A 15,857-nucleotide genomic window follows, 5' to 3' on the forward strand; every position below is an offset into this window, starting at 1 on the left:
GCTGACATTTAAAGGTTTTAATTTTATTTACTTTTAGAAAACTTAAATTCATTTTAAATCATCACATGTGGATAGTTGGTCAAGCTTCCACTCTCTCAATAATTGATTTTTGTTCCAAATATATATTACTTGATCTTATATTGTGGATTAATTGTAGCATTTACTCTATTTTAAACTTCAAATTAAAAATTAACAAAAAAGCACAAATAAAGCAGTTTAAAAAAATTATTTTATTGTTTTAATGTTATTATGGATAAAATTAAAATGAAATTAATTTGGATATTCTTAAATTAATATATTTTAAACATATTTTTCTCCATAGTAATTCACTATAAATTCTTAAAGTTCAGGTAATTTGCATTTTACGAATGCGAGGGTTAATTTCCCATTGCTACCAATAAATTGACCCAATACCAGAGGAAAATACGCATTTGACCTTGTAAAACCCGTCCGCTTGACCACCATTGATTTGAAGCAGTAGATTCGTCTTCGTCTCCTTTGAATAATCCTCCATTCAAATCTCTGCATCTCATATACTCCCCAAACCATTAACCCAAACTCCATGTCAATAATCCCTCGAAGCAAACATCGCTTCTCCAGCTCATCCCTCACACTTTTCTTTTCCTCTGTCATATCAATCAGCCAAGCCTTTTTCTTTCTGGGCTTTATTCGTTTTCTAACCCTTTTTCTCGACCTCATCTTTGTCATAATAATCTCTTGTTAAAGTTTTTTTCTGCGAAGATTTCTGGGTTTTGTGTTGGTCCCCCGGGGGTTAATCCATGGCGGACTTGGTGAAGCAAATATTGACAAAGCCTATTCAACTAGCTGACCAAGTAATCAAAGCTGCTGATGAAGCCAGCGCTTTCAAACTGGAATGTGCTGAACTCAAATCCAAGACTGAAAAGCTTGCTGCTTTACTCCGGCAAGCTGCTCGAGCTAGCTCCGACCTGTACGAGCGGCCTACGCGCCGGATCCTTGACGACACAGAACAAGTCCTTGACAAGGCTCTGGCCCTGGTACAGAAATGCCGAGCTAACGGCATCATGAAACGCGTTTTCACCATAATTCCGACAACTTCGTTTCGTAAAATGTTGTCTCAGTTGGAAAATTCGATCGGTGACGTGTCTTGGCTTTTGCGTGTATCGGCGTCGGCTGATGATCGTGACGACGAGTATTTGGGATTGCCTCCGATTGCTGCTAACGAGCCAATTCTTTGTCTTATATGGGAACAGATTGCGATTCTCACTACTGGCTCAGTGGATGATAGATCTGATGCTGCTGCTTCGTTGGTTTCGCTGGCGAGAGACAACGATCGGTACGGGAAGCTGATTATTGAAGAAGGAGGGATTCCGCCTCTGCTGAAATTGGTCAAAGAAGGGAAAATGGAAGGCCAAGAGAACGCAGCAAGAGCAATTGGTCTACTGGGTCGTGACCCGGAAAGTATCGAATATATGATCCACGCAGGTGTTTGTACCGTGTTTGCGAAAATACTCAAAGAAGGTCCTATGAGAGTTCAGGCTGTAGTAGCTTGGGCTGTTTCTGAGCTCGCGGCGAATTATCCCAAATGCCAAGATCTTTTTGCCCAGCATAACATAATTCGGTTGCTAGTTGGTCATCTTGCATTTGAGACGGTTCAAGAGCATAGTAAGTATGCCATTACTAGCCACAAAGCCACTTCGATCCATGCGGTTGTTATGGCCAGTAATAGTTCGCCAACTGCTCAAAATGTGAAAAATCCTATAGCAGCTGATGATGATTCATGTCGAATTCCTCGTCCTACGGGTAATCAGACTCCAAATCAGTTGCACAATGTGGTCACCAATACTATGGCTCTGAATACAGCCTCCAAGCCGCCGCAGCAACGAACTGGTTATAATGGTAATGGGGCCAGTAACAATGGAAACAATAGCATGAAGCAAAATCATCAACAGAGTCATTCGCTTTCTGGGGTTAACATTAAGGGCAGGGAACTTCAAGACTCTGCCACTAAGGCTAACATGAAAGCAATGGCAGCTAGAGCACTTTGGCACCTTGCCAAGAGAAATTCTCCCATTTGCCGCAACATAACTGAATCAAGAGCACTCTTGTGCTTTGCAGTTCTATTGGAGAAGGGACCTGAAGATGTTCAATTCAATTCCGCCATGGCATTGATGGAGATCACTGCAGTAGCAGAGAAAGATGCTGATTTAAGAAGATCAGCATTCAAGCCTAATTCGCCTGCGTGCAAAGCTATTATTGATCAGTTGCTGAATATCATCGAAAGAGCTGATCCTAACCTCCTTATACCATGCATCAAGACTATAGGGAACCTGGCCAGGACATTTCGAGCAACAGAGACCAGAATGATTGCCCCATTGGTTAAACTTCTGGATGAGGGAGAAGATGAGGTGCATAGGGAAGCTTCAATTGCTCTCACAAAGTTTGCCTGCACAGAAAACTATCTCCACCTTGATCATTCCAAGGCAATCATACAAGCTGGAGGGGAAATGCACCTAATCCAGCTTGTCTATTTTGGCGAGCAAATAGTTCAACTGTCAGCATTATATCTCCTATGCTACATAGCTATGCATGTCCCAGACAGCGAGGAGCTCGCACAGGCTAAGGTGCTTACATTGCTAGAATGGGCATCCAAACAATCGTTTGTGGCTCAAGATGAAACACTTGAAGCATTGCTAGAAGACGCCAAAAGCAAATTGGAGCTTTATCAATCCAGAGGTTCAAGGGGATTCCATTGATTTGTAGCAACACATATGGTCTTTTGTTATGTTCACTGCATATAATTTTCTTGTTTATTGCTTTCAGCTTTGTCATTCCAATTGAATGTACATACAATTAGTTTTCTTCTTTCCATATAATATATTTCAAAGCATTCGAGTCCTTTGCTTGGCTGCCGCTTCACGCTATGATTTTTATGTTCATTTTTGGGATTTTGGACCCTCGTATGAATTCTCTTTCTTAAGTTTGCTGGAGGTGGATTGAAGTTTGGACACTTGAGCAGGTCCCCCCCACCCCCTCCCTCAAAATAAAAATCTTGTTTCTCAGTAATAGTAGGACCTGTTCTGCAAAATGAGATGGGATGTTTTTGGCAGATAATACAGTTTCCAGAAATAGAAATAGCATCCTGTTGGAATTATTGGGCAGTTGGAGATAATTTAGCTTAGTTGGAACGGCCAGAGAAAGAGATGAGATTCGAAAAACATGTCCGGAAAAGAGAAGATTTGGTTAGCCGACACAGAAGAAAGATTCAACATTGAACAATTTCAAACAAACTACAGTAAATCATATGATCTCCTAACCATTTCCTTCATGGGGGCAAATCAAATCCTTAAGAGTTTATGGGCATCAGGATTTGCTTGTGTCAGTTGAGGATATATTGTACCCATCTGGTAAAATGGGAACCACTATTCTCTGGAATTTTCACAATTTTAAGGTGGATGAAAATGAACTTGTATTCTGTTTGATAGTCTCAAATTCTGGGATGTCTTAGTAGACTCTTGTAATGAACTTCTATTTGGTGATCTTTTATGTATGATATTTTTCTCAAAATATCAAAAAGAAAAACAAAAAAAAGATGGAAAATGAACTGATGCCAACCATGACATGATCCGAAAATGCAATCGTAAGATTCCAGAGGCCAACCAATTGCAACTTGAAACTGGGATTTATTATATGCACACGAAATCTGAAAGACGTAAAAATTTGAGAGGTCCTTTAAGATTTGCCAACCTTTAAGATGTGTTGGCAGTATTTTGAAAGAATTCAAATTTTGAGCTTGTTCAAATCTGCGTGTGGTAAGACGGTTGAACCCATAGTGGGGTTTAATTGTGTTTGAAATGATAGTTTTTTCCAAATTGCTCTTAGGCCATTTGAATTGGATTGGATTCGCTTCATTAATTCTTTCACTTTTTTTTGTGATTTCTACTTTTTCAATCTTTACCAATTTTCATTTTAAGAATACTTGTTTTTTACTATTTTTTCTATTTTTAATCAAAAAATAACACCTCTAATAATAGTTTATTTTAATAAAACTATATTTGATTGGAATAACTTAATAAGAAAGTTAAACTCCTTAGGAAATATGAAAAGTTAACTTGTTTGGTTCGCATGATTCTACAATTTGCGGAGAAATTGGTTTATGTTACTTCTCCTTTATAAATTTCCCTCCCCAATCCAAATAATTTCGAAATTATTTAAATTACTTTTCTCACTTTCTATTTTATTTTTTTTTCATAATTAAATATTTAGGTAAAAATTAATAGAAAATTAAAGGGTATAGTTGTTGATAGATAATAATATGTGAAAATTTTTATAATATAATCTTATTTAAGTTATATATTTATTTAAATAAATAAAAAAACAATTAAATTAACCATAAATATTTTTTATATTTTATAACATTTTAATTATTATCATAAAAAAATTATATATTAATTATTATGTGAGTTGAATATTTACTTTTCAAAATTTATATATTTGGCCAATTTATAATTTTTTTAAATTAAATATTATACATATATGTAGAGCGTGGATATTTATATTATTCTTATAATCACACTGCATTAATTTTTTGAGAATTTGACATATCAATTAAATATATTAAAATAATAATTTCTAAAAGATAATTTATCTTAAAGTGCACTTCTGAAAATTAACTTTAATGTAAATAGATCATTTTGAATCAATTGGTAACTAAATGAAATTGGACAAAATGTTAAATAGTTGAATTTTTACGGTGATAAGGCATGCTATTATTATTTTTTAAAAAACATAAGCAACATTTTTGTGTTTTAGTAGGAGTTTGAAAATATAAAAATGTGAAGGCAAATTTATTAGATAAATAATATATTTTAATTTATTAAATCAAATCAGACTAGATTTTAGTATTTTTGTATAAGTGATAAAAAAAAAACATTAATAATTTACTTGATACTAGATTTTAATGTATCAATTTGATAAATACAAAATATGTTCTTAACTTAATGAGAGAGAAAAATAAAATTTTAATAACAAATACAAAATCATGGGTTAAAAAGTTTTATTATTGAATACCATTATAGAATACATTACTAAAGCTTAATAATTAAACTTTAATATTATAAATCAATTTTTAATTTAATAATATCCATAAATCTCTTAGATATATTATCCTTTTTTTTTTCCAATATTTTTAAGCCATTGGCAGATACAAATTAAATGATTTTAGATTATTTAATTTTAATTCATTTCATTCCCTTTCTTTGATGGACATATGATCATAGGTGGGGGCTATGGACTTGGCTGAGCCCATCTCAAAATGGGGCTTTTGGGCTACAAAAGCTTATTCCATGTGTGTTACAAGGACATTTCCCTCATTTATAAACACATGTTTTTTTTTTTTTTTTTTTTTTTTAATTTTTTAATAATAATACCTAATTGCATTTAATTAAATTTTAAGACTTTTCCTCCTTTTAGCCTCCTATTATCAAATAATCCAATTCATCCATCTCCTGTAACCAAGCTATTTCACTCTCTTTTCTGGGTTTGTCGCTTTTCTCTACCTCTTTTTTCTTGACCCGATCTTTGTCAAAAACCACCTATTTTGAAGATTTGTGTTCTTGATTGTTTATTTTGACTTCTTTTACCTGCAAAGGTTTCTGACTTTTGTGTTGGCCTGCTGTGTGAGTTTAATCCATGGCGGGCTTGGAGAAGCAATTATTGTCACAGCCTATCCATTTAGCTGACCGAGTAATCAAAGCTGCTGATGAAGCCTCCACTTTCAAACAAGAATGCGCTGAACTCAAATTCAAGACGGAAAAGCTCGCCTCTTTACTCCGGCGAGCCGCTCGAACCAGCTCCGTCCTGTACGAGCGGCCTGCTCGCCGGATAATTTACGAAACAGAGCAAACCCTTGACAAGGCTCTGGCCCTGGTCCAAAAATGCCTAGCTAATGACGTCATGAAACGCGTTTTCACCATAATTCCGACAACCGCGTTTCGTAAAATGTTGTCTCACTTGGAAAATTCGATCGGTGACGTGTCTTGGCTTTTGCGTGTATCGGCGTCGGCTGATGATCTTGACGACGAGTATTTGGGATTGCCTCCGATTGCTGCTAACGAGCCAATTCTTTGTCTTATATGGGAACAGATTGCGATTCTCTATACTGGCTCAGTGGATGATAGATCTGATGCTGCTGCTTCGCTGGTTTCGCTGGCGAGAGACAACGATCGGTACGGGAAGCTGATTATTGAAGAAGGAGGGATTCCGCCTCTGCTGAAATTGGTCAAAGAAGGGAACATGGAAGGCCAAGAGAACGCCGCAAGAGCGATTGGTCTACTGGGTCGTGACCAGGAAAGCGTCGAATACATAATCCACGCAGGTGTTTGTACTGTGTTTGCGAAAATGCTTAAACAAGGTCCTATGAAAGTTCAGGCTGTAGTGGCTTGGGCTGTTTCTGAGCTAGCGGCGAATTATCCCAAATGCCAAGATCTTTTTGACCATCATAATATAATTCGGTTGCTAGTTGGCCATCTTGTATTTGAGACAGCTGAAGACGAGCATGTTCAGATTACCATTCCTATCAATAAAGCCACATCAGTCCTTGCAGTTGTAATGGCAAGAAATCACTTGAACGCGAGCAAAGCAATGGATAAATATGATAATGATGATCAGCAAAAGCGTAACCAACCTTCTGATACAAGTTCTAAAGATAGGGAATTTGAAGATCCTGAGACCAAGGCTACAATGAAAGCAATGGCAGCTAAAGCACTATCCCAGCTTGCCAAGGGTAACTCCTCTATATGCCGTAGCATCACCCAGTCGAGAGCATTGATGTGTTTTGTAGTTCTCTTGGAGAAAGGTACAGAAGATGTTAAATACCATTCAGCCATGGCTTTGATGGAGATCACAGCAGTGGCAGAGCAAGATACTGATTTGAGAAGATCCACATTCAAACACAATTCGCCTGCGTGCAAAGCTATTATTGATCAGTTGCTGAAAATCATCGAAAGAGCTGATCATAACCTCCTTATACCATGCATCGAGACTATAGGGAACCTGGCCAGGACATTTCGAGCAACAGAGAGCAGAATGATTGCCCCATTGGTTAAACTTCTAGATGAGGGAGAAGATGAGGTGTATAGGGAAGCTTCAATTGCTCTCACAAAGTTTGCCTGCACAGAAAACTATCTCCACCTTGATCATTCCAAGGCAATCATACAAGCTGGAGGGGAAAAGCACCTAATCCAGCTTGTCTATTTTGGCGAGCTTATAGTTCAACTGTCAGCATTATATCTCCTATGCTACATAGCTATGCATGTCCCAGACAGCGAGGAGCTCGCACAGGCTGAGGTGCTTACAGTGCTAGAATGGGCATCCAAACAATCGTTTGTGGCTCAAGATGAAACACTTGAAGCATTGCTAGAAGACGCCAAAAGCAAATTGGAGCTTTATCAATCCAGAGGTTCAAGGGGATTCCATTGATTTGTAGCAACATATATGGTCTTTTGTTATGTTCACTGCATATAATTTTCTTGTTTATTTCTTTCAGCTTTGTCATTCCATTTGAATGTACATACAATTAGTTTTCTTCTTTCCATATAATATATTTCAAGCATTCGAGTCGTTTGCTTGGCTGCCGCTTCACGGTATGGTTTGATAAATTACTATTTAGACATAAAAAATTTTTATGAAATTTTTTAAAAATTAAAAAAAATGAGTTTATATTTTTAAGAAATGTTATTTATAATAGAAAAAAAATAAAATTATAAAATTATTCAAAAAAATAATTAAAATGTAAAAGTTACCGTCCATATAATTTTTATATTAAATTTTGTGGTAGATTTGCGATACTCTTTACCCTTTAAAAAATCAATCGTACGTTTTTTTTTTTTTTTTTCAAAAAATTATTATAAATATCTATAGGATGTAACAGTAAAATTTAAATCCGATTTAAATTTATCATAAAATCGAAACCTAACGAATTTACGTTTATTTTTTAGATTTCGGAGCCGTAAGAATTCTGGGCTTTTTGCAAAATTAGGGGTTGAAGAAAAATTATTTGTGGATTTAGGGTTAGAAAAAAATTATTTGCGGATTTGGGGTTTGACTGCCAGGTGGCAGCCGAAAAAGGAGCCTGGCGCCTATTTAACAAGCGCCAGAGTCTGGCGCCATTTAAAATGGTGCCAGCAATTTTTTTGTTTTTTTTTAAGAATGGCTTGGCGCCACTTAAAGTGGCGCCAGGCCATTCTTTATTTTTTTTTTCTTTTTAAGAATGGCCTGGCGCCACTCTAAGTGGCGCCAGGCCATTCTTTATTTTTTTTATTTATTAAAATATTAAAATATTATAATTATATTAATTAATTAATATAATAGTATATAAATATTTAAAATTATAAAAATTAAAATTATTTTTATTGGACTGTTATTATACAGTCATACATAATTACAAAATAATATTAATGTCGTAATATTTTGGAGAGTTATGAAATATATTATTATATAATTTGATAACCGCCGGACTTTTCTCACTCTAGGGGAAGCTAAACCCGAAAAAGTGAAATAGGTCTAAGGTCTCAGAAACTCACTTCATTTAGTCGGTCCAGCATCTTCGGTCTTGATGCAGACAGACACGGGGCAGATCGGGCTGCTCGCGAGTCTGAGTTCAGCACGAGAAGTCCAGCTCGGTGATGTGACTTGAAGAAGAACAGTAAGCTTAGTCAATTCGCAGCTCTGCCCGCATGCGCGCTATAAGAATTAAATAGCCGTCACGTGAAAAGAGGTTCTGATACTTCCATACTAGCGATCTAAGCTCGGTTGTAATTAGATAATATTAGATATTTTTATAATAATAAATATTTTTTATAATTTTAATATATTAATATTTAATAAATTTTATTATTAATTTTTAAATAAAAAATTAATATTATATTATGATTAAATATATAAAAATAATTCGATGGTAATTAGATATATAAAAATAATTCAATAATGTTCTTTATATTTATTTATTGATAAAATTTTTTATTATTTTAATAAATTAATACAGTAATTTTTTATTTAAAAATTAATAATAAAATTTATTAAATATTAATATATTAAAATTATAAAAAATATTTATTATTATAAAAATATCTAATATTATCTAATTACTCTTCTTCTTCAAGTCACATCACCGAGCTGGACTTCTCGTGCTTAACTCAGACTCGCGGACAACCCGATCTGCCTCGTGTCTGTCTGTATCAAGACCGAAGATGCTGGACCGACTAAATGAAATGAGTTTCTGAGACCTTAGACCTATTTCACTTTTTCGGGTTTAGCTTCCCCTAGAGTGAGAAAAGTCCGACGATTATCAAATTATATAATAATATATTTCATAACTCTCCAAAATATTAAGACATTAATATTATTATGTACGACTGTATAATAGCAGTCCAATAAAAATAAATTTAATTTTTATAATTTTAAATATTTATATATTATTATATTAATTAATTAATATAATTATAATATTTTAACATTTTAATAAATAAAAATAAATAAATAAATAAAGAATGGCCTGGCGCCACTCTAAGTGGCGCCAGGCCATTCTTAAAAAGAAAAAAAAAATAAAGAATGGCCTGGCGCCACTCTAAGTGGCGCCAGGCCATTCTTAAAAAGAAAAAAAAAAAAAGGTTGGCGCCATTTTAAATGGCGCCAAGCTCTGGCGCCTATTAAATAGGCGCCAGACTCCTTTTTCGGCCGCCATCTGGCAGTCAAACCCCAAATTCGCAAATAACTTTTTTCTAACCCTAAATCTACAAATAATTTTTCTTCAACCCCTAATTTTGTAAAAAGCCCTAAGAATTCTCTTTCTTAAGTTTGCTGGAGGTGGATTGAAGTTCGGACACTTGAGCAGGTTCCTCCACCCCCTCCCTCAAAATAAAAATCTTGTTTCTCAGTAATAGTAGGACCTGTACTGAAAAATGAGATGGGATGTTTTTGGCAGATAATACAGTTTCCAGAAATAGAAATAGCATCCTGTTGGAATTATTGGGCAGTTGGAGATAATTTAGCTTAGTTGGAACGGCTAGGGAAAGAGATAAGATGCGAAAAACATGTCCGGAAAAGAGAAGATTTGGTTAGCCGACACAGAAGAAAGATTCAACATTGAACAATTTCAAACAATTTAGCCAGAGCATTTCGAATCACAGACGAGGATAATTGATTCACTGGTACGACTACTTGATGGAAAAGGAGCTGAAGTTTCATGGGAAGCTTCAAATGCTCTTGCAAAATTTGCCTTCAGAGATAATTATCTTCACCTGGACAATTCCAAGGCCATTATAAGCAGTGGAGGAGTGAAGCACTTAGTCCAGATGATATATTTTGGAGATAATTATCTTCACCTGAAGCAATCAGCATTAGTTGTGTTTAGCTACATTGCACTGCATGTACCTGATAGTGAAGAGATTGAGCCATTGAAGGTGTTAATATGGGCATCCAAGCAAGTTTACTTGACGAGGATGAAACGGTGCGCTCATTGGTACAAGAGGCCAAAAGCAGGTTAGAATTTGCCATGTCCAAGGTAGGTCAGCCTGCTCATGACCATTGTCCATGAAGCTTTCTGTTGCCATTTTTTTTCTTTCATATATATTATTTTCTCATCCCATTCCAAGAAAATTATAAGCGATGAAAGGACAAGAACATGATCCAGCTTGTGGGTTCTCAATCCCAAAACGGCAAAATCTGAAACTCTCAGCAATACTAGTGTTGTGTTGTGATGACGGAGTTGGCTTATGGGCTTGAGATGGTTATGCTCAGAATGGGCATCCAGATCCAAGCAATCTTATGCCACTCGAGATGAAACACTAAAACCACTATTACCTATGTAAGATCAAGAGTCCAGGGATCTTATTTATCTGCTAGTGTAAAATTTATTGCATGTACAGTTAGTACTCTGCAATGGTTAGATATCTGTTGCTACTGCTCTTTTTCTTTTTTTCTTGAAATGGTAAAGCTACACAGAGTATAATATCATATGAGAATGAACTCACGTTTACATATAGATTCATGCATTTCCTTTATGCACTTAGTTAATTTTACACAATTTTGACATAATTAATTAATCCAAGTCATTTCATGTTTTGGAAAATTAATAAATAAAAAATGTTTTATGATCAAAGAGAAAATTGACAATTTTAAAGAAAATATTTTTTTTACAAAATAAAAAGTTATTTTTGCTACTAAACTTTTGTTACGTAAATATCATTTTATTTTTTAACACTGCAATGAAATAATCGAAAAAAGGTTTTTTGGATTTATTGGTAAAATAAATATAGCTTTAATTGTTGTTGATTCTCAAACTCTTAGTTATTTTTTTAATCATTCTATTTCTGCTTAAATTTACATAAAAAACAGCTGTCCCGATGAAGCAAATAGTAATCAAAATTAACATACTGTTGGACAAATTAGAAAAAAAAAAAAAGCTGGGGCATTTGTGTGAGAATTTATAAAGTTGTAACTGGTGTTTTAAAGAGCGCGAGAGTCATACACTAAATTACTCGAGTACTGAGTACTGACTTATCCTCACATCAACCACTGCATTGGCCTCAAAATCTCATCCACGCAACTGTAATCCATTTCCAACCCAAAAATCCTACACTGGCCTCACTACTATTCATCCCCTGAAGGAGCTTCCTTTCCTCCTCTTCTTCTCTTTCTTTTCATCATCACAACCATGGCCGCTGCAGTAACTGCTGCAGTCTCTTTTCCTTCCTCCAAGTCCACCTCTCTCTCCTCAAGAACCTCCATCGTAGCTCCAGAGAGAATCACCTTTAAGCAGGTAATGTGATATACTCTTTTATGGGCATCTTCTGATCCTTTGGGGAACATGTTTTTTGGCGTTTTTTTTTAATGATGGAGCTCATGAGATGGGGGATTTTCATATTCAGGTTCCTTTTTATTACAAAGATGTTTCTGCTGGTGGGAGAGTGGTTTCCATCAGCGCCCAGGTTACCACTGAGGCTCCTGCTAAGGTTAAGAAGGAATCCAAGAAAATGGAGGAAGATGTTGTCGTTAACAAGTTCAAGCCTAAAAACCCTTATATTGGCAGATGCCTTTTGAATACTAAGATCACTGGTGATGATGCTCCTGGAGAAACTTGGCACATGGTCTTCAGCACTGAGGGTATCGATAAATTTGTGTTTGGAATCTAATAGAATCTCTAAATGATGCCTTTCAACTCGCTAGTAGACTGTTGAATTTTTGATATATTAATCAAATCATCGCAATTGATACAATATATTGCAGAATTGTTGCCACATACAAAGGTGCAATACTGAAGATTTAACGAAATGATTTCTTGTTATGATGCTTTTGAGCTGATTCATTAATATATTGTGCATCTTGTTGAGCTGAGTGTATTTGGTTGCTTAGGAGAGGTTCCCTACAGAGAAGGGCAATCTATTGGGGTAATTCCAGATGGTATCGACAAGAATGGGAAGCCTCATAAGCTGAGATTGTATTCAATTGCCAGCAGTGCTCTTGGTGATTTTGGAGACTCCAAAACTGTGAGCTCCAAACCATTTTGCAAATTGAGTTCTTTTTCTGCTGTTTTTAGTTGAATGTTGGTCTAACATAATCATATTTGTTCAGGTTTCTCTTTGTGTGAAGCGGCTTGTGTATGTCAATGAAAAAGGAGAAACTGTAAAAGGAGTCTGCTCAAATTTCTTGTGTGAGATTTCATTCCCTTTTCTGTAAAATTACTTTAATGCTATGCCCTGAATCCAGAAGCGCCTAGAACAATACAGTTCTTGAATTCATTTATATCTCAGGTGACTTGAAACCTGGATCAGAAGTGAAGATTACAGGACCGGTTGGAAAAGAAATGCTCATGCCAAAAGATCCCAATGCCACAATCATCATGGTAAACTTCAAAGCAACCTCAATATCAGTCATTTCAATGTATCTCCTCTGTGGTTAACAGTAGTTTATGATCTTAACATAATCGTTCTTGTATTGGATTTTATCCCTGCAGCTTGCAACTGGCACTGGCATTGCGCCTTTCCGATCATTCTTGTGGAAAATGTTCTTTGAGAAACATGATGATTACAAGGTACAACAACTGCCACCATTTTTCCCCTTCAATAAAGAACAAAACATGCCTGAAGATAGTCGTTAACGAAATAGGATATTAGTTCTTTTTCTTATTTAAAAGCTTCAAATAATCATTGAATGATCAACAAAAGTGTTTTGATGCCTTTTAGTTCAATGGCTTGGCATGGCTCTTCTTGGGTGTTCCCACAAGTAGTTCATTGCTCTACAAGGAGGTGAGGCAAACAACTCCATTGATAATCTAATTCACATGAAATGTTTTACAAATGGAACTAAAATTCCCCATGGTGGATTGGCAGGAATTTGAGAAAATGAAGGAGAAGGTTCCGAACAACTTCAGGCTTGACTTTGCAGTAAGCAGAGAGCAGACAAATGAGAAAGGAGAAAAGATGTATATCCAAACTCGCATGGCTCAATATGCAGAAGAGCTGTGGGAGTTGCTAAAGAAAGATAACACCTATGTCTATATGTGTGGATTGAAAGGGATGGAAAAGGGAATTGACGACATAATGCTATCACTTGCAGCTAGAGATGGTAAGAAATACATCAATTTGATGAGATTAAATAAGATGATTATACAAAATTTGCCTCTTAACTTCAACTTTGGTTCATTTTTTCAGGCATTGATTGGTTGGAGTACAAAAGATCATTGAAGAAAGCAGAGCAATGGAACGTTGAGGTCTACTAATGAGAGAGAGAGAGAGAGAGGGAGAGATTACTTGTACAAGAATCTTCTCTGTGCATTGTGTAGATAAGCAATATGACTGCAATTTTTCACTAAATTTTTTTGCCCTTTTTTTATAAATCAAAGCATTGTAACGTTATGGCTCTTACAGAAAGTTCTCATTTCTAAGGGAATCAAAGATCAAGAATAATTAATGGAAGCCGACTTCTTTTTCCATATGATTTTAATTTAGTATTCGAAAAATAATTGTAAAAAACAAAAATTATGGGTAGATATGGGAAATTTGTACGATATATTTTTTTTCAATTTCATATGCAAATGTAATTAAATGTACATAATTTTAATAAAAGTATTAATACTGAAAAATAAAGTGTAATAAGAGACGCGGATTTGCATTAAAAAAGATACAAAATAATTTTAGAGTTCCTTTTTTTTTTTGGGGAAAAATTACAATAGTTTTGAATATCAGAAAATTATTTAATTTCACAAAAGAATATTAATTTAGTGTTGAACTGTCCACACTACAGATTGGGCCAGCTAAATAAAAACCGTGACTTAGCCCAAACTGCATTAAGGGAGAAGGGGCTTATGATGGACCTTGGAGCACCAAATCAAAGTAAAGCGTGTTTATTTAATAATAAGCCCCAGCTAAAGTAGAATTCAGCAGGCAAATAGGCGGTGGCTATTTGGCAATTAGGGTTGTCTTAGGGCCAAAGTTCTAAATCTCCTCTCTCTATATAAAAACCTAAAATTTCTACACCTTGCTCGCTTCTCACGTAAAAGAGCCCTCAAAAAGTATACTCCCTGCTCTATCCCACTATCCGTCACTAGGGCTTTCTTCCTTTCATCCCATCAATGGCCGAGGAGCAGGCGGCGGTGAGATCCACCGGAAGGGTTGTCAGGTTCAGTGATAGGAAGGGTTTTGGCTTCATCAAGCCCGATGATGGTGGCGAGGATCTCTTCGTCCATCACACTGCTATCAAATCCGACGGTGGTTATCGCTCTCTTGCTGAGGATGATGTAGTTGAATTTACAGTCTCTCTCTCTGCTGATAAATACCAAGCTATTAACGTCACTTCCCCTGGTGGGGGCCCCATTCAAGCTGCTGCCAAGGGTGGGGATGGGTTTTCCAAGCGCGGCGGTTTTGGCGGTTCCTGGAACAGGAGGAATAACGGTAGCGGTTATGGTGCTAGTGGCGGGGCGGCGGGTTGTTACAACTGTGGCAACCCTGGTCACATCGCTAGAGATTGTAATAATCGAGGAGGCAGTGATAGTAATAATGGTGGTTGTTTTAAGTGTGGCCAGTCCGGGCATTTTGCAAGGGACTGTACGCGAGCCAATAATGGCGGGGGGAGTGGCAGCGGCAACGGTGCTTGCTTTAACTGCGGAGGGTATGGACACTTGGCTAGGGATTGTCGTAATGATGGTGGAAACTGCTATAACTGTGGAGGTTATGGGCACTTGGCTAGAGATTGTACTAGTGCTAGGGGAGGTGGTACTGGCAGGTTTGGTAGTAGCGGTGGTGTTAGCAGTGGTGGATGCTTCAATTGTGGAAAGGAAGGTCATTTTGCTAGGGATTGCCCTAACAACTCCTGATTGAGGGGAAAAAAGAGTAATAGTACATATTTCTCTTCTTTCTTTCTTTCTTGGTTATCACTTATGGGGTTTTGCTTCTTTTGCTTCCCTCACTTTATACATAGGATTGTGCTGATGCAAGTTGGTAATCCTCTATTTAGTAGCGGAATTTTCTCCAGTTTTGACGAATATATGGTGGTTCGGATAAAGAATTAGGCTTTATTTCATAACTGTTTGATAATTTTCTCAAGGAGCCTTCTCATTTTTATCAAGTGTGAATCAATTTTTTATTCTGTTAAATGCCTACAACTTGTAACGATGGTGGAATTGGTGCATGATATGTCGTCGTTATCAGGATTTCCAATTTGGATATTGCATGACTTAATGGTCATTGGCTGTCCAACTTCATTTTGTACGTGTTTGTTCTATCGCTGAACGGAAGTAATATTTTATTTACAACTTGTGTATACGGGGTCTTGATTGGTATTTGCTGATTGATGGTTGATACGTAGCAGTGAGCTTGAGCAGC

General features: G+C 36.2%; 4 protein-coding genes across 4 annotated transcripts; all 4 read left to right on the plus strand.

Moving 5' to 3' along the window:
• The first annotated feature begins 417 nt into the window (after nt 1-417).
• On the plus strand, nt 418-2,877 carry LOC110601973. Its single transcript, XM_021739398.2, has one exon. The coding sequence runs from the start codon at nt 780-782 to the stop codon at nt 2,733-2,735; it is 1,956 nt and encodes a 651-aa protein (XP_021595090.1). The 5' UTR covers nt 418-779; the 3' UTR covers nt 2,736-2,877.
• A 2,560-nt stretch (nt 2,878-5,437) lies between these two features.
• Nucleotides 5,438-7,620, plus strand: LOC110601978. The gene has a single exon (XM_021739411.2). It carries the CDS (start codon nt 5,671-5,673, stop codon nt 7,456-7,458), a length of 1,788 nt encoding a protein of 595 aa, XP_021595103.1. The 5' UTR covers nt 5,438-5,670; the 3' UTR covers nt 7,459-7,620.
• A 3,863-nt stretch (nt 7,621-11,483) lies between these two features.
• LOC110617705 (ferredoxin--NADP reductase, leaf isozyme, chloroplastic) lies at nt 11,484-13,969 on the plus strand. Its single transcript, XM_021760670.2, has 9 exons — nt 11,484-11,797; nt 11,907-12,141; nt 12,391-12,524; nt 12,610-12,688; nt 12,789-12,880; nt 12,992-13,069; nt 13,221-13,283; nt 13,368-13,602; nt 13,689-13,969. Exons 1-9 carry the CDS (start codon nt 11,693-11,695, stop codon nt 13,754-13,756), a joined length of 1,089 nt encoding a protein of 362 aa, XP_021616362.1. The 5' UTR covers nt 11,484-11,692; the 3' UTR covers nt 13,757-13,969.
• Nucleotides 13,970-14,428: 459 nt separating this feature from the next.
• On the plus strand, nt 14,429-15,795 carry LOC110625509 (cold shock domain-containing protein 3). Its single transcript, XM_021771165.2, has one exon. The coding sequence runs from the start codon at nt 14,609-14,611 to the stop codon at nt 15,347-15,349; it is 741 nt and encodes a 246-aa protein (XP_021626857.1). The 5' UTR covers nt 14,429-14,608; the 3' UTR covers nt 15,350-15,795.
• The last annotated feature ends 62 nt before the right edge of the window (nt 15,796-15,857 follow it).

The sequence above is a fragment of the Manihot esculenta genome, chromosome 1 (genome assembly GCF_001659605.2).
Source record: "Manihot esculenta cultivar AM560-2 chromosome 1, M.esculenta_v8, whole genome shotgun sequence".
Classification (NCBI taxonomy): Eukaryota; Viridiplantae; Streptophyta; class Magnoliopsida; order Malpighiales; family Euphorbiaceae; genus Manihot; species Manihot esculenta.